Source organism: Gadus chalcogrammus, chromosome 18, assembly GCF_026213295.1.
Source record: "Gadus chalcogrammus isolate NIFS_2021 chromosome 18, NIFS_Gcha_1.0, whole genome shotgun sequence".
In the NCBI taxonomy this organism is placed as follows: domain Eukaryota; kingdom Metazoa; phylum Chordata; class Actinopteri; order Gadiformes; family Gadidae; genus Gadus; species Gadus chalcogrammus.
In genome coordinates this window covers 1522270-1546302 of record NC_079429.1, presented here as the reverse complement: position 1 = coordinate 1546302, position 24033 = coordinate 1522270, and the positions used below count along the sequence as shown (strand labels likewise).

General features: G+C 46.8%; 3 protein-coding genes and 1 long non-coding RNA gene across 7 annotated transcripts; 2 read left to right on the top strand and 2 right to left on the bottom strand.

Moving 5' to 3' along the window:
• Positions 1 to 864: 864 nt before the first annotated feature.
• On the bottom strand, positions 865 to 6878 carry rexo4 (REX4 homolog, 3'-5' exonuclease). The gene is made up of 8 exons (XM_056576811.1): positions 6072 to 6878; positions 5564 to 5967; positions 5136 to 5285; positions 4424 to 4617; positions 4033 to 4121; positions 3790 to 3864; positions 3204 to 3278; positions 865 to 1692 (listed from the first exon to the last, which is right to left on the bottom strand). The coding sequence occupies exons 1-8, from the start codon at positions 6276 to 6278 to the stop codon at positions 1546 to 1548; spliced, it is 1341 nt and encodes a 446-aa protein (XP_056432786.1). The 5' UTR covers positions 6279 to 6878; the 3' UTR covers positions 865 to 1545.
• On the top strand, positions 6760 to 13390 carry pigp (phosphatidylinositol glycan anchor biosynthesis, class P). Of its 4 annotated transcripts, XM_056576815.1 has the most exons (6): positions 6760 to 6826; positions 7062 to 7154; positions 8074 to 8146; positions 8506 to 8624; positions 9121 to 9239; positions 10758 to 10847. In XM_056576815.1, coding segments are annotated over exons 1-5 (390 nt in total). In that variant the 5' UTR covers positions 6760 to 6825; the 3' UTR covers positions 9225 to 9239; positions 10758 to 10847. The 4 variants fall into 4 exon arrangements, with proteins under 4 accessions (XP_056432790.1, XP_056432791.1, XP_056432788.1 ...); XM_056576816.1 differs by lacking the exon at positions 6760 to 6826 and having other exon boundaries at positions 6851 to 7154; XM_056576813.1 differs by lacking the exons at positions 6760 to 6826; positions 7062 to 7154; positions 8074 to 8146; positions 8506 to 8624 and having other exon boundaries at positions 9135 to 9239; positions 10758 to 13390.
• Positions 11120 to 22773, bottom strand: LOC130371146 (receptor-type tyrosine-protein phosphatase H-like). The gene is made up of 17 exons (XM_056576810.1): positions 22605 to 22773; positions 20451 to 20865; positions 19926 to 20192; positions 19111 to 19383; positions 18421 to 18669; positions 17675 to 17899; positions 16956 to 17216; positions 16653 to 16752; positions 16124 to 16165; positions 15949 to 16030; positions 15772 to 15862; positions 15063 to 15139; positions 14416 to 14550; positions 14112 to 14234; positions 13561 to 13721; positions 12661 to 12796; positions 11120 to 12257 (listed from the first exon to the last, which is right to left on the bottom strand). The coding sequence occupies exons 1-17, from the start codon at positions 22674 to 22676 to the stop codon at positions 12117 to 12119; spliced, it is 2850 nt and encodes a 949-aa protein (XP_056432785.1). The 5' UTR covers positions 22677 to 22773; the 3' UTR covers positions 11120 to 12116.
• LOC130371149 (uncharacterized) lies at positions 15350 to 17238 on the top strand. Its single transcript, XR_008893133.1, has 3 exons — positions 15350 to 15697; positions 15853 to 16083; positions 16686 to 17238. It is a non-coding gene; the product is annotated as an uncharacterized LOC130371149 (long non-coding RNA).
• Positions 22774 to 24033: the final 1260 nt, after the last annotated feature.

Here is a 24033-nt window from a genome sequence, read left to right as displayed (position 1 = left end):
CATTCAGACCCTATGATGTGCCGCTCCAGACTCACGTGCCGACCCCGTCGCGAGCCGTCTGAACCTCAGGTCCGCTCGAGGGTTGCCTCCCGCGTCATGTGATCACTCAAACCGATTCAAAGCTTGAGACTACACTACGTCATACGGAGGTCACACCTGATGATTGATAGGACTTTTAAAACCGTTTCATAAAAATCACTTCAAAGCATCTCATAAAAAACGCTTCAAGTCGTTTTGTTGTGTATTGAGGTTAGCCTACTCCATCAATGTTTACTGATTACTAGTTCATTTCATCATTTTGTATTTGTACCTAGGCCTAATCTCAATTCAAATGTATTGAATTTTATGCTGGTTTTATTGGCCTAATTATTTCTAACTTCATGTTACCATTCAGTTGCTTAATTAAGGCCTATATTGTTCCAAGGTAGACAGCCATCTAATCTCTAGAATTGACAACCTGATTATTGTATCTGTTGAAAGTGTTTTACCTGTTGATGTGTGAAGACATGCCGTCCCATTAAACGTTCTAAACAAATAAAATGTTTCTATGGTGGTTATGTTTTGTTGAATAATGTATTGCACTATTGGACCATTTTCATTTACTAACGACATGTCAAATATGCTGTAAGTGAGCCTTTATTAGCCTACAAATGGTCATTTCTCATCGGCGCTGGTTAAAATGTACAAGGATGGCATAACATTTCGTACGACACAAACGTAATGTCGTGAATACGCTTTGGTGCGTATCTTTCTATAGTAGCTGACTCATCAGTTAGGCCACCTTTCTGCCAGTAGTCAAACACACTAGCCCAAGCAGGCAATAGACAGTCTGAACTGCCCCAGGAGTCCAATCAGTCCGACTGGGGCCAGATGAGGCTGCTTAATCCAGCTATCGTCCACAAACTTCAGTCATCTCAGCTTGTCTCTTCTGTTGAGAAGATCACCGATTGCTCTCCTTCAGTTTATTAGATAAAGTTAGACAACTCCCAGGGTCTTCAAAGTCAAACACACTGTCGTAATGGCAAACGTCTTTCATTTGATTTATGACATCTTCTCCTCCAGCAATTCTCAAAGGATCTTGATCTGCATACCTGTTGAATAGATAGCAAGATACAGGGTCCGAGATCACCGAATTGGGCCCTCTTGTGCCATATGTAATACACGATTTCGGAGGTTTCAGACACATTGTTTAAAATCATCTTTATTGAGAACACAAACACAGAACACGACCTCTGGGGAACTAATCAAACAACAGCTGCTCGGTGTAGATAGGATCTACTGTTAACGTATATCGTCTATACATGTTAGTTTTAAAACTCGGTGAACTGAAGTAATAAAGCTACATATATAATAATACAGCTATACATTATAATAACATTACAAACTTTTTTAATGGACTTTTTCTTTGAAAGTTTCTCTTGTTTGTTGTACTTTTTCCGGTTCCGTTTCGTGTTCATCTTGTCTTTTTCTCTCAAAATAAAAGTTCATCTGCTGCGATGGCGCCGCAACCAATTGTTTGTCAGTGGGGTTAGGGGGGTTGTGGGGTCACTTGTCTTTGAAGGGGTGGGGCTTGAGGGCCGAGGGGCGGGGCTTCCTGGCCTCGGCCTTATCGGCCCGAGTGGCTTTGATCTCGGCCTCCCAGTTTTTCTTCACCATCGTGTAGAGCCTCATCGTGGCCTGGGCATCCTGCACCTGGAGAGAGAGAGAGAGAGAGAGGGGGGATGAACGCCCATACCGACCACTACCTCTGCATACTGTACAGTGGGGATGCTAAATCATTTGTTTTGTACTCCAGGGTGACAAGGAAGTGCAAAACAATGTGCCATTTCCTATTTATTTGATCAGTTACAGTGTGGAGCAACTGTGTTCCCAAGAGACTGAGCTTACAGGAAGGGTCACAGCAATCTTGCACCGTCTAAAGAGCCCAAAGGAAACTTCCCTGTTCTAATGTTCTTTCCTCATTTCATGACCGCTGCTATAAGAACAACAAGTCACTTAAAGGTTGGGTATGGAATTCTCTTTTTTGGCAATTTTTTGCAAAATTACTTGAAATCCTTATCATAACCCACTTACAGCCACTGAGTTAGAAGCACTGACACAAAATTAAACAAGTCAATCATCTGTGGAACGGGCAGGGCTCGAAGAACTCCAGCCAATGATTTCCAGACCCACCGAGTGGCATTGGACAGTAAGTACGTCAATCAAACGGTCGTACTGCACTCCCCCTGCGCGACCCCTTCGTGCACGTACTCAAAGCTCGTGACCCAGAGCAAGCTTTTGTTTGTTGTTATCCTGCGGTAGCTACTGGAGCTAGCTAACTAGCTACTGTTCACTACCATGATAAAAGCACCCTGCAAATTCGTAGGCTGTGTTTGTACTCAGGGCCTATCCGTCTAGGAAGAATGGTCCATATTGAACCTCACCATGATTGAGAGCATGGTGAATCTCCACAATCCAAACCTCCAGGCAGGTTGTCAGCCCGACAAAGACTAACCCAGAGTGCCCTCCATTTAAATAAATAAATTAGAATCAGTTAAGTTACTATCTATTGCTTAATAAGGGAACAAAATGGTGATTTAGCTTATGGCGCAATTATGAAAGCCCTTGCGCAATATGAATTTTAGGAACTGGGTTTTGGTGGTTCACCACATAATAATAAAAATTGCAAAGCAAACAATTTCTGTTCCCTCTTTCTTAATTTGTTCAAGTCGTTCCCCATTTGGTTATGCTTCTTTTTTTTAATGATTATATCAATATTAATTTAAACAAAAATAAATAAATATAAAGAGAAAAATCGACTCTCTGTAGCTTTCAATTAAAACCTGTTACATTTGTTATTTTTAAACCGACTGTACATTACTTTGAAAGGATGAACCACAGTTTTGTGATTTAGACCTCACTTGACCTCCCTCCCAGAGGTCAATGGTTTTTTCACCACTGGGATGCTGACAGCGTTTCCCGCCTACATTTTCTACATAAAGTTTACATATTTATAATTCGAAATTCGTCCCAGCATTTATACCATAGATACTCTAGGTACTTATTTTTGCATCTTATTTTAGTTTATGTGCTGTGGCAATGTTTACGTGAAACCCTTTGAATCTTGAGGGAGCGATGTGTGTACCAGTATGAATGTGTAGAGTGCGGATATTGACTGAATGTATAGGGTATATAGTATACAAGATGTAGGATGTTATACATACTGAGGAGTGTTCTCCCTGCTGAACCTTGACGTTCAGCACCTCTCTGGACAGAACTTTGAGGGACGGTCGGGAGCTCTGTAAGGAAACATAACATGGTGACCCTCCACACATTGACCAGCAGGGGGTGCTGCCGGGTACAACCAGAACCAGGCTCAGAGATCAGCCCTGTGACCTAGACCAGTCCCTCCAGAAAAACGCGATTATGCAATGCATAATCAGCCAAAGTCTGCATATTCATTTTTCGCAAGTTCCCGCAATTTTATCGCATAAAATTGCATAAATATGCCGCATATTTCATCGCATTTTTTAAGAAAACCTGCCGCATAATCAAGGATTTTTGGCCGCAAAAATGCCGCATTTTTCTGGAGGAACTGGTAGACGGTCATCTACTAAACTGATTGGTCCAAATGAGGTCATTGGTCCAACTGTTGTTTCAGACAGCGCATTGTGTACGAGGCAGTAATTAATTTAGAAAAAAGCAAACATCATAGATCTGCCTAAACTCCAACCAATGCATCATGGGAAATAATAATTAAAATATTAATAATTATTATTATGGGATGTCTGAGGAGGACCAGGACTTTACCTTAACTCGCACTCTGAAGGGTTTGTACTTCTGGGTGTCACGGATCTTCTTCTTGGGATGGTCTAGGAAGAGAACCTGAGGGAAGACGTGGACGATGTTATAAGGAGGTTATTAATTCATCTTAAGTCGTAGTGTATTGTGTGGACGGTACCATAAAGACAGTGTAATGCGTGAACTGTACCTTTAAGTCGTAGTGTATTGTGTGGACGGTACCATAAAGACAGTGTAATGCGTGAACTGTACCTTTAAGTCATTGTGTATTGCGTGTCCGACCAGTATCCTTCCCTCCATGATCTCTCCTACCTCCTTCTGAACAGTCTTCATATCCTCACCTGAAACACAACCACCACCACCGTCATCATCATCATCATCATCATCATCATCATCACCGTCATCATCATCATCATCATCATCACCGTCATCATCATCATCATCATCATCATCATCATCATCACCGTCATCACCGTCATCATCATCATCATCATCACCACCACCACCACCACCACAGTCCTCATTACCAGGTCTGTGTCTGGGATAGGTTAGGGGTTTAAGTTCGAGGTCTGGGTCTACATCATGGGTCCAGGTCTACAGTGGTCTGGGCCTTGGGTAAAGGGTCTAGGTGTTCAGGACTCACCGTCTTTGATGTCCTCGGGTCGGATTCCGCTGAAGGCCGTGCGGTAGTCGGTCACCTCCTCGGTAGGCTTGACGTAGCGGTCGTAGATCATCTTCCCGAAGTGGTTGACGATGGAGACCCGGGCCAGGATGCTGTGCTCGCCGTCAGGCCCCACCCCCACCATCTCACAGTCAATCGCCACCGCGCGCGTCAGCCTGCCGTCGCCACGGAGAGGAGGAGGAGGAGGAGACTCAGTTATAGGACAGGCCACTTATGATTGATGACCACTTCTATGTATTCCAACATGCAGTACAAGTCTTCTATCCGAAAGGTTGCTAGTTCGATCCCCGGCTCCTCCTAGCTGAGTGTTGATGTGTCCCTGAGCAAGACACTTAACCCTAACTGCTCCTGACAAGGTGTGCCGTCGGTGTGTCAATGTGTGTATAAACCAATGTAAGTCGCTTTGGATAAAGCCGACTGCTAAATGGCCTAATTGTAATTGTAATTGCTGTCAACGCTGTGGCGCATGATTTTCTCTCACATCTATAATGTATATATTTTGTGGACGCTTTCTTTATGATTCGAAAATGTGGTGATGGTCTGAGGTGAACACACACGTTTGTGTTTGACTGGAAACAAACAAGACCCAAACCAGGTCCGTCCACAGGACCCGGCGGTAGGTTCTGCGGAGGGTTCTGCGGGGGGTCCTGGGAGGCGTGTGTGCCTGTCTCACCCGGTGAAGGCGTGGCTCTTGACCAGGCCGTCCTCAGCGTGCTGGGGGGCCTTCTTCTGGACCGTCCTCCTCCTCACCACGTCAGCCGCCTCCTTCCCCACAGCCTCCTCGATGTCATCCGGGTCCACGTCGTCGAACCACAGGTCGGCGCTGCGGAGAACCCGGGGGTTAATGTTGCCAACTCCAACATCAACACTAAAACCTCATCGGAATCACGACCGTTTTGCAACCGAATCGATTGTTCAGGGTTCTTAGCCAGATTAACTAGTTGCACCGGACTTTACATCATTGGTCAACTTCACCACATGAATGATTACGTCATTAAATAACACATCGCAGTGACTAGAGTCAAACACCCTAACCATTGCTAGGGTTTCCACCCCTTCGGTCCCTTATCATAACTCATTTGGTAGTACAGCTGGCCTTACTCAGTTGGGGGTCTTGGCTCCTGGGCCCCCTTCTCCTTCTTGTCTGACTGGTGCCCGTCTTTCCCCCCCTTGTATTTCTTCTTGGCTGGCTGCTGGTCGTCTCTCCCTTCCTTCGCTTTCTTCTTGGCTGGCTGCTGGTCGTCTTTTCCTCCACTCTCTTTCCTCTTGGCTGGTTTCTTTTCGTCTTTCCCTCCGGTCCCTTTCCTCTTCTTGGTTGGTTTATTACGTTCCTCTGCCGGTGTAACCGTTTCTTTACTACTAAGTGTTTTGGATTTGGCTGCTTTTCCTCCGTTTGTCAAAGACGATGCGGGAAGAGGTTTGGTAGTACCGTTAACCTCTTTGGGAGAGGGTTTCTTGGGCACATCACTCTTCTGCGCCTTCGGCTCTGGGTTAGCCTTCATGATCTGTAACGCATCAATCACATTAGAAAGACTTGATAGATATGACACATTCATCAGTCGGCAGCCTGTTAAACGTGATGACAGTAATATAGTCCTAATAAACCTACCTCTAATAAAGCCTTCCAGTTGGCAGAGAACTGCTTTGGGTCTGATGGGGGTGCGAGGGGGGCATTGACGGGTTGAGGTCCTCCCTGCTTCTTCCTGCGAGTATCTTTAAAGAAAATCTTCATTTTTTTCTTCGGAGCTGGTGCAGCCGTGCCTGGGGTTTTAGCTGTAGCAGCTTTAGCGCTGTTATCTCTAAAAACCACCTTCATTATGGACGCCTGGTGAGTTTGCGTCAAGTTGTTCGAAACCACGCCGCGTCCTGGAAGGTTTCACTTGAGCGACGGTCGGTCTAAAGCAAATGTGTTGCTATCCAGACAGACGGGATATTATTAGTTTACTATATTAATGAAGCCCAGACGAACTGTTAACCTTATCTCATCGGTTTTCATGAGCGATCCTTAAGGTTTAGCGGCAGCTCATTCTGCCATGCTGTTCTGTGTACGTCGGTGTGTGTCACACCATAATGTGTCCGGAGATAATAACACACACAAAATACAACTGATATAATTCAGCAGAACATGTTTTAAAAATGACACCCCTGCACTAAAAAATGTATCATTATTGATTCTAAAATAAATTTTACGCTGACATTATATTTACATATTAGGATACAATATTGTTCATATAGTTTTTCTCAACAGACTCCGGAACTATTGTTTTGAACATCCTGAGATCTCGGTCTCTTACTGCGTTGCACGCTTCTTTCAACCGGAAGTGTCATCGTTTTCCAAAAGAAACCTCCCAACAAGGAAGTCAAGTATGTATAATTACGACTTTTTCTTTATTCCACAATTGAAACGTTTATGCAGAATGGTTCCCATATTGGGCTCCGTCAATAACATCTTTATCATTGGATTAATTTGTGTGGTTACTTGGTTAAGAGACAATGCTGCAGTAGTCAGGGGTTAGATCTGTCAGATCTGAGGGGTGAAGGAATCCAAGTAGAATCAAGGAACAACTAGAACTTATTCTCTTTTCATTTGTGTGTGCAGTGATGGTGGAGAATTCTCCTAATTCCCCTTCTCCTCTCCCTGAGAGAGCAATATACGGCTTTGTGCTTTTCCTGGCCTCTCAGTTTGGATTCTGTAAGTACATCATCATTACTCTTATTCACTTATCCAGAACTACAAATTATTAAGTCCCCTATATAAAACTACAAGCCCCTAACTCTATATAGAGCTTCAAGTCCTTTTTGTCCCCTTCATAGAATTACTTGTCTTCTAGTACCCTTTAATGAAGTAGTCCCTTTGCTCTATATAGAACTATATACACTTAAGATATCTATATAGCACTATAACTCCTGTAGCTCTGTATATAATTATACGTACTTTAGAAGGCCTACATTTAACTGCAAGTCCCTAAGCTCTATATAGAACTACAAGTCTTGTCCCTCATAGCCCACTTTAGGAAACAGACCTGACATATGCCGCCTTCAAAACAGTCTGAGTTTCCTGGAGACTCCGACCTTAAGCTCGGAGCAAAGTGCTTTGAACACTCTGTTGGGTCGGAGTTCTCCCTCGAAGTAGAGCTACCCGAGTTCTCCGAGTTCACGTCACAACAATGGCCGCCCATTTCATTGATAGACTAAAGTATACTTGCATCAAGCACTAAGAGGCGAACTTAACACCCATTCTAACATTTGCATTACGATACATTATAGCTTAAAATGATAAACATCACCTAATAAATTCTCGCTCATGTTCAACCATCGCAATCAGTTCTAATAACTGATTAATCTGATTCAGCAAAGAAGTGCAAAGAGGTCCCCGCGGGCTTCCATACTTCTACATAGTCTCCAGAATTGTTTTACGTCATAGCTTACGCAATTCTGAGGGGCGTTTCCTGAACGCTCTTATTTTAAAAGAAGGGAACGTAAAGACGTAAGAGCTTCCGAACCTCCGAGCTGTTTTGAAGGTGGCAATATTGACTTCCAAGCAAAGCTGTTTTTTCTCAGCAAATCCAAATCATGTGAATGATTTTTGAATGTGTTGGTTCTATCCCCAGTTCTGTTCTGTCTGTGGGCTTACGTCCCGGCTGAGTGGCTCGCCCTGCTGGGTCTCACCTACTGGCCCCAGAAGTAAGTGAAGGGTTTCTGAGTTTGGGCCCCTAGGCTGGTAGGGGCCCAAGGTCCACCTGTAGGCATACGAGAGCAATATGACAAACTAGCCCTACCTGTTTCTTAATGACATGAATCGGAATTCATTGCAAGTTACTTTGAGTAAAAGTGTTTTCTACATAACTACATAGTAAATAATAATAGTTATTAGGTTTAAACGTCATGGCAGCTCTTGTCGAATCCTCTTGGTACAAAGCGTTGTGGATCTGCGTCGATAAGCCCTACAACCGAGGGGAGTTAGTGAACACCAGGTTAATGTGATGTTGACCTGTGACATCCCCCTGACCTCCCCCTGACCTCCCCCCCTCGCCCCTGGGAAGGTACTGGGTGCTGGCCGTGCCGGTCTACCTGCTGGTGGCGCTCGTCGTGTGTGTCGTGGTTCTGTTCGGAGTCAACATGATGGCCACCGCCCCCCTGGACTCCGTGGACAACATCACAGGTTTCTACGGCACTACGATAGTACTATAACACTAACGATACAACCACATGATGTCCATCGCTCTCTCGGCTACCTGGACACTATCACAGATGTGTATATCATAGATGTAATCCTACAATACTGCAGGGTCCACTTTAAAGCTGTAGTGTGTAGAGTTTAGGGACATCTAGCAAAACAGACTAGGCAGAAGTTAAATATTATATTCCTAAGTATGTTTTAATTAGTGTACAATCCCATGAAATAAGAGTGTAATTACGTGTTGTAATTACCTTACAATACAGCCTTTTTATAATTATTTATTTTTTATTATGTATCAGCATCAAGAAGGCCATTGATGCAGGACAAGACCATTAGTTACTGCTGATGCTACAATACAATTCTAATTGTGTGTGTGTGTGTGTGTGTGTGTGTGTGTGTGTGTGTGTGTGTGTGTGTGTGTGTGTGTGTGTGTGTGTGTGTGTGTGTGTGTGTGTGTGTGTGTGTGTGTGTGTGTCAGACCCCTACGCCAGACGCCAGCCGCGCCATGAGGGTCCGGAGGGGGGGATCCCCCGACTGGAAGATGTTCCCATCAGTGAGGTCAACAGGAAATTCTTCCTATGACCCAAGGATCCAAAGGTCAGCATTGTTCTTAATTTCACTCTGGATAAACCAAAGGCACACGCGTGATGCACAAATAATAACACACACAAAATACTAACATGAATTTCACTTTTAATATATCGGTTTCCTATTGGTTTTCCCGCCTATCAGGCGAGGAAACCGATATATTATGAAATTCATTGTTTGTATATTACTCCTCTACGCCCAAACAGCGCCTGTTGTTGGACGATGTATGACATGTTGTTACCATCATCATCCACCAACAGGCGCTGTTTGGGCGTTATGTAGCTTAGCAGCAAGATTCCGCTTAAGGTACTTCCTGTTGACTTCCTTGTATTTAATTTCATCAGTTCATGCGATCGGTCGCGGTCTTACAACGTGTCCATGGGTTATCCATGCAAGGATTTTATATAATCTTACGAGGACGAATATATGTGAAGTATATTAATTTAGAAGACGATGGCTTTTGCGTTACCGGTGTGGCTCGCTGTCCAGGAAGAGTTCCTTGCATACGAAGATGAGCCCGTTAAACCATACGCGTCTCCCGTTCATCCAGCCGTGCTACCCATACAACCAGACGCGCTGTCGAGGACTTTATTAGACGAACTGGATGACCAGAGCTTGTTTGAAAGCTTCCACCTTACCAGACCATGCATCTCCTTCCTCCTGGACCTCCTCGAACGGCAGATAGACCGTGTCAGACAACCGGAGCACACAGCTGAAGGCATGATCCTGCTCGCCCTGAACTTCTACGCCATGGGAACTGTGTCGGCTGATCTCCTGGTCAAAACCGGGGTTCGTAGTTTAGACTCGTCTGGTGTGATCGCGCTAGTCTCCAAGCATCTTTCAGACATGGCGGACCAGTTGATCGCATTACCGGAGACCCGCAAGGACCAGGGGGATCTCGCCGCGGTCAACAAGCGATCCTGCGGGATCCCCCGGGTACTGGGAGTTCTCGGCACCGCCCACTTCAGGACCCAGGACCATAGCGAAGTGTTCCGGTCCCCGCTTTTCCTCAACACGCACGGCTACACGTCGGTGGTTTGCCAGGTGGTGTGCGACCTGGCCGGTTACCTACTGAACGTGGAGCGGTGTCAGATTGGGAGCAAACCAAACCACGAGCTGTGGATGTCCTCCTCGATCAAACTCAAGGACTCCATAGCCCCGGAGTTCTGGCTCGTCGGTAAGCCCTGGAAGAAAGCCTTGACTTGACCACGCTGTTTATAATGTGTATACTTTATCCGAGGAGAGTAGCGAGCGAGGCTGGGAGCGGACGAAGCCTCAAAAATCTAGTACCTAAAAATAATGTATGCTGTGGTTTATCTCTGTTGTGTTATTGTTTTATATGTGAAGCACTTTGAGTCTGCCTTGTTTATGAAAAGTTCTATATAAATCAAGTTGCCTTGCCTTGCCTGAGTCCGTCCGTGTTTATTTGAGTCCGAGTCAGGAACCAAATAAGCAAATAATTGTAGAGCAGAAAGGGTGGTCATGCTCTCCTTCCTCACCATCACCCCCTTCCTCTCCCTCCTCCAGTCGGGCGGGGCTACGAGCAGAGCCCCAACCTCCTCCCGGCGTTCTCCAAGCCAGTGAACCAGCACCAGGCGAGCTTCAACGCGGCCCAGGGGCGGGCGCGGGCCGTGCTCTCGTGCACGCTGGGCCGCCTGAAGGGGAGGTTCCGGGTTCTGCAGCTGCTGGGCTCCGTGGACGAGCGGCTGGACGGCAAGCAGCGGGTCATCGAGGCGTGCTGCGTCCTCCACAACCTCGCCAACCAGTTCTCCGTCCCCGCGGCCTCGGGCGCCGCCAGGGACCTCCAGCACCCGGCCAAGACCAGCTGGTATCCCCAGGAGCGGATCGGGGTCAACCGGTCGCGGCTGCTGCTGGACCGGCTCCAGCTGCTGGCGGACTTCTCGCCGCCGCCCGGGGGACACGCTGCCATGGCGACGGAGAGTGAGGAGGAGGACCCTAGTACTACACACTAGGAGGACGCGTGCACACTGACTCACGGACGCACAAGGCCGTGCAGACAGACACTAGGATTAGGGCTGGGATAAAATATTATTTTTTATACGATCGATTCGATTTCGATTAGATTATCTCCCCATTAATTGACTAATAGCAATTTATACATGTTGATTTACATATCTGAATGAAAAAAACATGAATTCTTTAATATTGAAATACATGTTTATTGCCATACAATTCCAAAATAAAAGTGCAAAGCCTAATGCATTCTTAGAAGTCAGAGGTAGCATTCAATAAAACCTTGAAGCCTTGAAAACACAAAGGCCTTCCGTCCATCTCCATTTTGCAAAGACGACGTATCACGGAATCGTTTCCTTTTACATTAAAGAATTCCCATACTTTAGGGAACGAGTGCGTGGCGCCTTGCACTTATGAAAGTCTGAGGAGCCACTCGCGTTGATACTACGCTCCGGCGCCGCTATCTTTGTTTTGGGTTTTTCGAATCGACCCGCATTTTTCGCGTCGACGTCATCTTCATCGATTACGTCGACGCGTTGTCTCAGCCTTTACTAGGATGTGTCTGAAGATGTTTTCTACTGAGTTTATAGTATATAGTGTTATATATCGATTTATAGGTGTTCAAACTAAACTGAGTCATGTAGATCTTGTGGATAACGGGAAAAGCATTAAAGGTTTTGTTAAAGTCACATGTATTTTTGTTTGATGAAGCTTGATAGACTCTTGGAGGAACACATAGCATATTCAAACAGCCTTTAATCAAGCCATTGAAAAACTTGAAACATTGGAGTATAGAAGAGTTATAACACAAAAGATTTATACACAATAAGGATTGTGTACGGAGGATAATCAAAATTGCTGCTGAGGGTGTGAATCGAATTCACACCGTTGTTCGGGGAATCGAACCACAGTTCAGACGCTGGAAATCTTGTGGGGTAGTTGTTGGAGAGCTGTTGCGTTGGTGTAGGTCAGGTTCTGGTACGTGTGCTCGTCTTCAGCTTCCCGTCCCTGCATGGCCTCCAGGAGGCAGTGGTGCAGGAACACGTACTGGGACTAACACACAGGTCACATGGTTTAGTATTTATAAATAGGACCAATTTAATATTCATTTCTTAAATAGAAGATCAAGTTAAACGATGTGTGACTTTGTCTGAAGATAAATACATCAACGGGATGCATAGTCAAATGATAAGTGGCTTTTATCGTCAGTTCATCAATGTAGCGATCAATAGTTTTACTGACAATACATCTGTCTGGATGAATAGCTTTATGGACATACCTTCGTCTTAATAAGATGCATAATTATACTGAAAGTACCTCAGTAAAGATAAATAGCTTTATTGACAGTACCTCCGTTTGAAGATAAATCACTATTGACAGTACCTCCGTTTGAAGATAAATAACTTCACTGACAGTACCTCCGTTTGAAGATAAATAACTTTATTGACAGCAGTACCTCGGTCTGCACCATGAGGGGGCGGGAGAGTCTCATCTTGTGGACGAACGTCGCCACATCCACCACCGCCTCCGTCTCCAGCTGCTGCAGCAGCACGTCTAGCGCGACCAGCGTTCCGGTCCGGCCCACACCCGCACTACAGCGACATGAAGTACACGATGGTGCAGATGTGAATGGCATCTCCACTGTGTTAAACCACGTTTTAAAAGATGCACATGTTCCTTAAGAGGGCCAGAGTTGTGGAAGTGAATCGACTGTTGTGTTATTGTTTGTTTTAAGTAAAAATTTGCTTTTTATCAACAACATTGTGCTTCAAGGAAACTCTTTTTCACAACGATATGATACATCCGTTATATATACCTGCCATCAGCGTACCTATTCATCCCATGCGTGAACCTAGACACACATTATGTACATTAGGGCTGTGCCGATTTATTTATAATTGTCTTACCGGCAGTGATCGACAGTCACCGCAAACAAACTCAAACGACCGTGACAACCACCATCAAGCCAAGGATCTACGCATCATCTCCTTCCAGTCCTTTCCTGAAATAATTTACATGTGTGCGCTCATGCTTTGTGAGGGCATAACTTTGGTAGCACAAATATCCACGTTCGTCATGCGTGAGCGACGCGTTCTGTCAAGTCTGTGAAGCGTGCAATCGCTGCAGACAGTTGGAGAACCCAACGATTCGCAGCCCTCTGGCAGAAAGTTGACTGCTGAAAGATAGTCTGTGAAACCGTAGACATGCCAGACGACCCAAGCTGTCCGTAGAGGTGTGTGTGTGTGTGTGTGTGTGTGTGTGTGTGTGTGTGTGTGTGTGTGTGTGTGTGTGTGTGTGTGTGTGTGTGTGTGTGTGTGTGTGTGTGTGTGTGTGTGTGTGTGTGTGTGTCTGTCACCTGCAGTGCACCAGGGTGGGAGACCCGTCCCCCTCCTGCTCGATGTGGCGCCGTAGCAATTCCCGGAACTGGAGCAGCGGCCAGGTGCCCTCGGGAACGCCGTGGTCGGGCCACGCCCTGAAGTGGAAGTGTTGGACGGAGCGCTGCTCCGAGGTGGCCCTCTGGGGGGGAGACACAACCTGTTACCCCCAAGTTACACTCCGGCGGCGGCATGAACGCGTCCACGCTTCTACGAGGAGTACAGAGCAGACTTGTGTTTCTCGTGGTTCCGGAATATTCTGTATTTTTCTTGTAGCTTTTGGGGTCAGCTGGTACAGGGTACCGGATCCGACCGGTCGCTAACGCTGTTAATGTGCTTGTCATTTCAAGTGGTTGCATTTTTAAAGTGGTTTCTCCAAGTGTTGAAGTTTGTACACTTTACAGTGTGTGTGCACAACATATACTTTATCGTGAGGTGGTAGTATAAGCGTACCAGGCAGTTCTGGGTGAATGCACGACGATAACTGTACATTCAGACCCTGAGGTGCCCATGTGATGGGAGGTTGTGTTACGTTTTTGACGGTGAAGCTTCGTATGGTCCAGTCGGGCTGAGTCTGCTCCGAGGCGCTGGTGACCAGGAGGTCTCCGTACAGACACGGAGTGTAGTCCAGGGGCCAGTACTGCTCACACTTAGGCTGGAGACACAGGACAGGCTCACCGGATCTGTTCTCTGGTTTGTTGGGGTTAACCCCATGTATCATCTAGTTGGTTGGGGTTAACTAGATCTATTCTCTAGTTTGTTAGGGTTAACCGAAACTAGCGCACGGGATCGGTTGGCTTTGCGGCCCATTAGCGACGTCGTCGCCCAGCACTCACCCTGTCTCCCTCGATGCAGTTGGTTACCATGGCGATGGCCCTCACACCCTGCTCCCAGACCATCCTCCAGAAGTCGTCCAGGGTCCCGGCCAGGGGACCCTGCGCCGCGATGTACTCTTTGCTGCCGCTGTAACCCTGGCAACACCCAAACACACCTCACTTTCCCGCCCTCATCCAGTCACCGTGCGTCCAGAACGGCTGGTCCCAGACGTGTCAGTGCCTCGACCCCCCCGCGGCCCTGGCTCCACGGACTGTTTGTGCATTGTCATTACCGTGTTAAAAAAGTGAGATCAATATTTACCTTAAACGTGACCTATCATACATACATAGGTGTGAGTGGGATACAAGCCGGTACAAGCCGCATTGAAAATCTGCCTCTTCTGACATCACAAGTGGGCGTGTCCACCTAGATGTGTGCTGGATAGATCTGTCTACCGGCCTACCCAGCAGACTGTAGCAAACGTTGCTCATCTATCCGTCGTACATCTAGGTGGACCGGCCCACTTGTGATGTCAGAAGAGGCTGATTTACAAAACGACTTGTAACGGCTGATCCAACTCACACCCGGTGGTATCATATGTCCCCTTCGATGCTCTCTGTGGTCCAGCGGTCAATCATACTAATGTTCAAAAGAAACATTTGATTACCGGCAGGTAGCTGGCATTGATGTAGTCCGAGTTCTCCTGCTCGATCTGCGGGGAGAGCTTCACCCGGCACCAGTCATCTAGCACAGGGGACCACAGGTAAGTGGAACCTAGACCACCAGTTTACTATAACAAGGAGTTTAACGTTTAGTTCAACTACCGACCAGAGATCACCTTACACAAATAGTCCAACGTTTAGTTTAACTACACGCCAGCGGATGACTTAAACCACGGGTCAATAAATGAACTACAGCGTGAGCAGAAAAACCAGATGGACTTTATCCCTGCTGAGCCTCATTCCTCCAGGAAGTAATAGACCGGGAGGAATGTTCATTTCTGGCATTTAACGGATGGATTGCCCACTATGGATTTCAACGTAGCATGGCTTTATGTAAAACTATTTATCTTACACCTAATTATTGTGTGCCACATGCGCTCCTACAGAGCTTGTTATATGTATTAAGTTATAATAAGCGTAACTTCTTGTACGCTCTTCTGATTGGGCTTTCCCGGGAGATCTTTAGACGCACTTGTGAACTTAAGTCCTACAGTTGAACTTTGGTTTCCAGGTTAACTTTTTGGTGAATTTAAGACCTAAAGCTGAACTTAGGTCATACAGGTGAACTTCAGACGTACAGGTGAGCTGTAGAACTACAGGTAATCTGTAGACCAACAGATTAACTTAAGTCCTAAAAGTGAATTTAAAACCTACACGGCAGCACGTTGGTGAAGCGGTTCTTGACCTTGTTGTCTGGGAAGGTGGCTGCCTTACAGGTGTTCTCCGTACCAACAGGGATGAAGTTCTGTAGGGAAACAGACCATAATACATCACCGGGCTAGGCTGAGGCTGATGTACCCAGAGTGTTGGGTCTACGAGGTTGATGTTTACCTCGTACTCTTCGCTGAAACCCCGGTTATCGTCCCGGCTCATCTTCTGGACGTGGTCCTCAAACAGATCCGCTTGGATGGGCCTGGAGACAGCACAACAGATGGTTCACACCGGCAGCTGGCTGGGAGGAAACAGGTGAGAAGGTGTGTACAGGTGGAGACACTGCTATCCCTACTTGTAGGTGTCCGAAGGTGAGGACCAGCCCAGGAAGTCAGGCCTGTATATGTGGGAAGGAACGAGAAGAGAATGGCTTTACTCCGAGAGGTCATTAGAGAGTCCTATTAACTACATGAGGGGGTGTGGTCTATAGACCTACCTGGGGGTGTGGTTTATAGACCTACCTAGGGGTGTGGTCTAACTGTGAGGGGGTGTGGTCTATAGACCTACATGGGGGTGTGGTTTAACTGAGGGGGTGTGGTCTATAGACCTACCTGGGGGTGTGGTTTAACTGAGGGGGTGTGGTCTATAGACCTACCTGGGGGTGTGGTTTAACTGTGAGGGGGTGTGGTCTATAGACCTACCTGGGGGTGTGGTTTAACTGAGGGGGTGTGGTCTATAGACCTACATGGGGGTGTGGTCTAATTGTGAGGGGATGTGGTCTATAGACCTACCTGGGGGTGTGGTTTAACTGTGAGGGGGTGTGGTCTATAGACCTACCTGAGAGGATGGGGCCAATTGGGGAGTGGGCGTGGCCTAACACCTACCGACGGATGGGTTTTGGTCTTCTCCGCTTCCAGGAGAACACTCCCAGAGCTACCAAGAGCAGTACGAGCAACACAGACGACACAGACCCCGCGATGACCCCTGCAGGAGGTAAACACAGGTTATGACGCTGTAGGCTATCCATGGCTAGTGAAGCTGGAGGTAGCTACACGCTACACGTGAAGGGACCCAGTCTGGATGTGTGAGGGAGAGCACTGTGTGAACATAGACATCGACGTGGGAAGAGGTACGCCCAGGGGACAGGATAGATGTTCCATACTGTATCTATGAGGCTGTCTATATACCTGTAGCGTCAGTACGACAGTCCAGGGTTTGGACAGCGCTCCTTCGGGGTCCAGACAAGAGGCAGGCGGTGACCTGGTAGGTCGTGGCCGGCTGGAGCCCGCTCAGAGAGGTGGAGAGCCCCCCCCTGTCTGGGTGAGTCACCGTCTCTCTTCCCACCACGTTCACCTCCACGCCCGACCACACGCCCGCCGGCGGAGCCCAGTGCACCACGATGGTGCCCGCCCCCCCGCAGACACAACGGGCGCTGATGTCTGGTGGAGCTGGACAGCGGGCAGAACCAGTTAGAACCAGCCAGAGTCGGATCCATTCGAAACTCAAGACCATTCGGTACTTGCAAGCCCGAAGCAGTACGCACCGGTCAAGACCAGTTCAAAGCCGTTCAAGACCAGTTGCTTTCACACTCAGCCAACACTGCTGAACACTACACAGTGGTGTATAGTATATCAGTATTAAAGAAAAATCAGTGTTTTTTTTCTGTTGGATGATATAAAGCAACTGTGTCTCTGTGGAGAGAGAAGTGTGTATATGGGCATCAATCAGTAACCCTGTACCTCTTAGTAGGAAGGAAGTATGTTTATGGCTATTCGCAGTAACCTTTCCTCTGAGGAGGAAGTTAGTAGGTTCATGGCTATTCGCAGTAGCCTTATCTCTGAGTAGGAAGTTAGTAGGTCTATGGCTATTCGCAGTAACCCTGTATCTCTGGATTCGGTGGACTCACGTAGGGTGAGGTGGTGCTGACACTGCTCGAAGGTCTCGTATTTCACAATCAGGGTGTAGGTGGCCCCCGGGTAGAGACCGGTGAGCAGGACGGTGTTTGCAGGGTCCAGGGTGGCGCTGTGGGACCCTGTTCCGTTACTGGCCGAGACGTGATTGAATGCTCCCACGATGGAGGCCTTGATGGTAGAGTCGGTGACCCCCCAATCCACAGCAGAACAGTTTATGGCTAAAACAAACAAATCATTCTTTATTGCAGTCAGGTTATGATTAAGGTCGGGTTATGATCCAATGTTTACGCCTTATCAAGGTATATTGTAGGCTATTGGTGGCCAGTAAAGCACGGTTCTAATCCCTTCGCTCTTCCGCACTCTTTCACACTGTAAACTCATTCTCGTAGCCACACATATGGGAATGAGATTACCGTGTGAATGAGTGCTGTATGGACGAGAACTCTGATTGAGAGGACTTTGCGGCAAAGTACTACGGGTTTGAGTATGTGAGTGCCAATGCGATGTGACTGAGAATACTGTGTGGATGAGTACTTTGTGACAGAGAGTACTTTGTTGATGAGTACTATGTGATGGAGGGTTTTGTGTTGACGATGTACTATGTGACAGAGGGTACTGTGTGGATGAGTACTGTGTGAATGTGAGTACTACCAGAGGGAGATTATTTTGTGAAGGAGTGCTATGTGAGTGATAGCGCATTGTGGAGGACTACTATGTGGATGAGTACTGTCGGTCTTACTGGTGACGGCGTAGTTCTTGTAGGTGGAGCTGTTGACCCCCCCGTAGGTGGCGATGATGCTGTAGTTGTAGCGCGTCCCCTCCTGCAGGAGGGCGACGGTGTGGGAGACCCACCGGGCCTCTGTCGCCTTGGGGCTGATGGTCTGATTACCGAAGAGGAGGACGTAGCTGGAGTTAGCATCCCTGCTCCACCTCAGCTCCACCTCCCTCAGGGACGGCCTCACGGTCACCATGGTAACCGCTAGCGGAGCTGAGGATGAAAGAGACGGTTACGCCGCACACAGTCGCTACGCCTTTCCCCATTGCACCTTGTAACCATAGTGATGGAATTAACCACTAGGGGGAAGCTTGAGTGTAACCATGGCAATGTAGTCATCTCCCACTGTCTAACCATGGAGATGAGAGTATCTGTGTAAACATGGTGATGAAGGTATCTGTGTTACCATAGTGATGAGGTTAACTACCACTGTGTTACCATGGAGACGAAGGTGATAACCACTGAAGTTAATAACCATGGTGTTAAAGATATCTGCGTTACTGTGGTGATAAGGTTAACTACCTCTGTGTTACCATGGAGACGAAGGTGATAACCACTGAAGTTAATAACCATGGGGATAAAGGTATCCGGGTTACCATGGGGATGAGGATATCTGCGTAACCATGAGGACAGAGGCTACAAGCAGTGTGTTACCGGTGACTGCGTGGACGGAGGTTCCAGAGCTGCTGATGTTCTCCAGCCGGCTGTAGACGGTGAACATGTAGTTGGTGGCTGGGCGCAGATCTGACTCGGTGTGGTTGACCCACGCCTGCCCCGCCAGCGCCCCCACCACGCTGGTGCTGCGGTTCCCCTCGCCGTCGCTGTACTCCACCAGGTAGACGGAGACGTTCTGCACCGCACTCCACTGCAGGCATATGCTGCTGGAGTTCTGGCCCACCGCCCGCACACTGCCCGTTCCTTCAGGAGCTGAGGAACCACACCATGACGACGGCGACGACCATGACGACGACGACGACGACGACGACGACGACGACGACGACGACGACGACGACGACGACCACGACCACGACCACGACGACCACGACGACCACGACGACCACGACGATGATGATGATGAAGAGAAAAACATAAGAGGAAGAATTTAGCTTTAAGGTAAACAGAGGAACACAGGGTTTAACTGAATTACTTAAATGCTGAAGTCAAGCAACAGGCAACTGTCAATCATACTAAAATGTATTGCATGTAAACCATAAGAAACATGGCATCAAATTGAAACCAATCTACATCATGGGAAACCTATACACAGCACTACCATTTAGAAAAAGAAATACAATTAAAACCCAAACGAGAGTAAGTAGGTATATATGTGAATTACCATTGACATCAGCATGCATATGATTTTTTATTGACCACAGACATAAGTAGACCACTCACGATAAACAGGGCTAGCATCAGTAGCGTGTTCCTCAAACCTCTAAAAGTCGCTCATGGATATGGAGATATCTCACCAGTTAGAGCCCTGATGCTGACCCCAGAGCTGCTGTGCGCCTGCTCCTCGGTGTAGAGGGTGAAGTTGTACCACCTGGCGGGGTCCAGACCTTCGACAGTGTAGCTCATGATCCCAGCAGGACCTCCTATTATGGTCCTACTGTTCTCCTCAAACTGCAGGGTGTAGTTGAAGCTGTTGAGGGTGGGGTTCGCTGGCACACTCCAATTCAGGGTGATGCTCGACTCCGTTTGGTTCACGGCTGTGAATTGCTCTGCATTTGGAATAACTGAGAGAGAACCAGGCAGTCAATAAAGACAGTCAGTCAACATTAGTTACAGTCAGTCTACCAAAGTTAGTCAGTCAATAGTGGTTAGTTAGTCAATAGTTCCAGTCAGTTATCCATAGTACGTCAGTCAATAGTTAGTCAGTCAACAATAGTCACAGTCAGTCACCAATAGTTAGTTGGTCAATAGTTACATTAGTCAGTCAATAGTTACAGTCACAGGCTATATTAAATAAAGTAAATCCTAAATATTAGATCTACTTGGAGCTGGAGTTGTTGGTGTGTTTGTCGTGGACACCGCCGTTGTTTCCGTGGTTTCAGACGTTGCGGTCCTTGGCTCCCCAGTGGCCACAGATCTGGCGCCTAATACATCCTGCGTCGGTACAGATGGTGACGTCTCCGTGGAGACAGGCGTTGGGGAAGCAGGTGTTGTTGTCATGGAAACTGATTGTGTAGATGCGTAAGGGGGAGTCTGGGTTCCCGTGGAGACCGATGCCGTTTGAGGTGTTGTTCCCACGTACGAAGAGGGTTCGGACACAGAGGGTGTATGTGTTGTCACGGAGACTGATGGTAGAGCGGTCGTAGGCGTTGCCATGGACACTGACGATGTAGGGGCTGCACGGTCGCCACTCGCTGGCAGGGAACTGGATGTGGGGGTTGTGGTGAGACCATGACCCTTATAAAGGACAGAGAGCAGAAGAAGTTCAGTGGTGGTGAACTTGACCCAATAGAAGACAGAGTAAAGAGGATGTGTTGGTAAAAGTGGACCGAGTAGGAACAGAGGATGTTGAGTGGTGGTAAAAATGAACATTATAAAGGAACAGAGTGGTGGTAAACATTAACTGTCAAAGGGAACTGAGGACGTGGTGTGGTGGTGAACATTAACCATATATAGGAACAGAGAGCAGAAGATGAAGAAGTTCAGTTCACACCTGGCATTAGAATGTGTCTTCACATGCTTCTTGGGCGACTCACTTCCTCCCCAATGCAAATCAACAAGTACATAAGGTCTACCTCCAACTGTCTACAACAGGGCTCTTCAACGTTTTCCAGGACCCCCTGTTGAAGACCTCTGGTCTACAATATGCACGCTAATTCCTTGCATGAACAAGGCCAGAGAGGGGAACATGAATGTTGATATACTGAATCTGCCACTGCAGCATTTCGGTGCTCTCCTCGTAGTTTCACCATCAGCGATCATGTGTCTCTGAGTCTAGTAAGGAAGTCGCTGGGATTTCAACTGTTTAGAAAGAAATAGAGCAACTTCTCCTTTGCCATGAACCTTGGCTTAATAATAAACCACACTTTTCTTCAATATGAGAAGTTCTTTTTTCCCCAGAATTCATGTTTGAAAGCCAGACACAGACACACATGTAAAACATTCAGCATCAACTGCTAAATGGGGTACCCATATAATCCATAATCCTTAACCTATAGAAATACTTTAATGTTGACTATGGAGACGGGTTCATAATTTTAGCAATTACATATCAAAAAAAGACTTATTGAAAGCAAGGGTGTTTTAATTGTATCTTATTAGTATGATGAGGATGTGATGGATGTGTGTGTGTGTGTGTGTGTGTGTGTGTGTGTGTGTGTGTGTGTGTGTGTGTGTGTGTGTGTGTGTGTGTTGATCAGGACTGAGCAGAATTGTAAAGGGGATATAAGGACTTTCTAATCTTGTTTCTAAACTACATCCTGTCTCAGACCACAGTGGCCATCTCGAACACATAACACATTTTTTCAGAAGAACTTCATGTGGTCAAATCTGTAGTTTATATTGTACAATTGATATGGTCTTTTTATGTCTTGCATTCTTTTTTTATCTCATCTCATTTCTTTATCTCATGGTAATCTTTACCTTGAACGTTTAACACACACAGTTAGTGAGTGAGTTAGTGTGTGTTTGTGAGTGTTAGAAAGTGAGTGTGTGTGTGTCTGTTTGTGTGTTTTTGACTGTTAAAAAGTGAGTGTTTGTGTGTGTGCGTGTGTCTGTGTGTCTGTTTGTGAGTGTTAGTAAGTGTGTGTGTTTGTGTGTGCGTGTGTGTGTGTGTATGTGTGTGTGTGTGTGTGCGTGTCTGTTTGTGTGTTTGTGAGTGTGTGTGTGTGTGTGTGTGTGTGTGTGTGTGTGTGTGTGTGTGTTTGTCTGTGTGTGTGTGTGTGTCTGTGTGTGTGTGTGTGTGTGTGCGTGTCTGTTTGTGTGTTTGTGAGTGTTAGTAAGTGAGTGTGTGTGTTTGTCTGTTTGTGTGTTTGTGAGTGTTAGTAAGTGTGCGTGTGTGTGTGTGTGTGTGTGTGTGTGTGTGTGTGTGTGTGTGTGTGTGTGTGTGTGTGTGTGTGTGTGCGCGTGCGTGCGTGCGTGCGTGCGTGCGTGCGTGCGTGCGTGCGTGCGTGCGTGTGTGTGTGTGTGCGACTCACCACGGTGGAGCTCACACAGAGCAGCAGCAGCAGCAGCCCCCCTGCGCCCCCCCTCCCCCTGCTGGGGCCCATGTCCTGTCCGCCGGGCTCCCGGGGCCTCCAGGTGGGTGCTACAGGTTAGCTCCTCATAGCGTCCGGAATAGAGCTGCGGTCTGACTCGATGCTTCCCTCCTCGCCGCTCAGAGACTACTGCTCTCCGCTCAGCTCCATCTCGACCTTTACCCCGCCTCAACTTCCTCATTACGCCCTGCTGTCACACACTCACTCGCACTGTCTGAGTTTAATACATGTTGTGTGGATATATGGTTAGATATTTATTACAATTTGTAATTAATAAGTTCATTACATCAATGTCTATATGTTATTGTTATGTTTATGGTTTAATCACTTTATATATATATATATATATATATATATATATATATATATATATATATATATATATATATAGTATGCCCAACTATAGCTTTTACTATATATATAGGGTTATTACTATTTATAAATATATATAACTAAATATTACTATCTATATAATCTAGTTTCTTCTAATCTGTATATTTAGGCCTACATACAACAAATAATTATATTATTTTATATTGAAAATACATCTATATTATAACTGTTAATTGTAATATTAGTATTGTAATATTAGTATGTGTATCAGGGATGGAAATTAACACCCACCACACGCCATTTGCGGGTGGATTTGTATTGTGGCGGGTTAATTGTGTCACTTCACCCGCCACTGTGTCGGTAATACTTTCCAGTCAGGTCCGATCAAATTTGCATATTCAATACATTCGTCATACGGCGCTGCACAGTTCCACGACCATCACTGTCAACATCCGGCCCACACACACACTTACTAACACACACACACACACACACACACACACACACACACACACACACACACACACACACACACACACACACACACACACACACACACACACACACACACACACACACACACACACACACACACGGCCCCCTTCTTCTTCTTCTACGCCTCTCTTGCTGAACTGCGACTGTCAACATCCGGGATAATATACCGAGGCGGTAACTAACAGCTCCCAAGTCTCACTCATTCGGCGTGAGACACACGCAATTCGGAAGAAGACGATGGGTGTGTCTCATAGACGTCGTCATCGTCTTGCCGTCCCTCCCCGTTCTGTGATTGGTTCCCCATCTCGCAGCGCGAAATGAAATTGCGCGCAAGGCAGCATGGCTATTATTGCTGCGTTTTATTATCCATCCGTCTCGGAGGTCCGAGGACGTTGCCTAGCGACACGCACAAACACGCCCATTTTCCTCGGACGGCGAACACGCCATCTCGGCTGTACTCAGTGGTTACCGAGCAAAATTCCAAGAAAGAATTCAAGATGGCTGCGCCCAGTGTGACTTGAAGCATGAACTGTTTTCATTG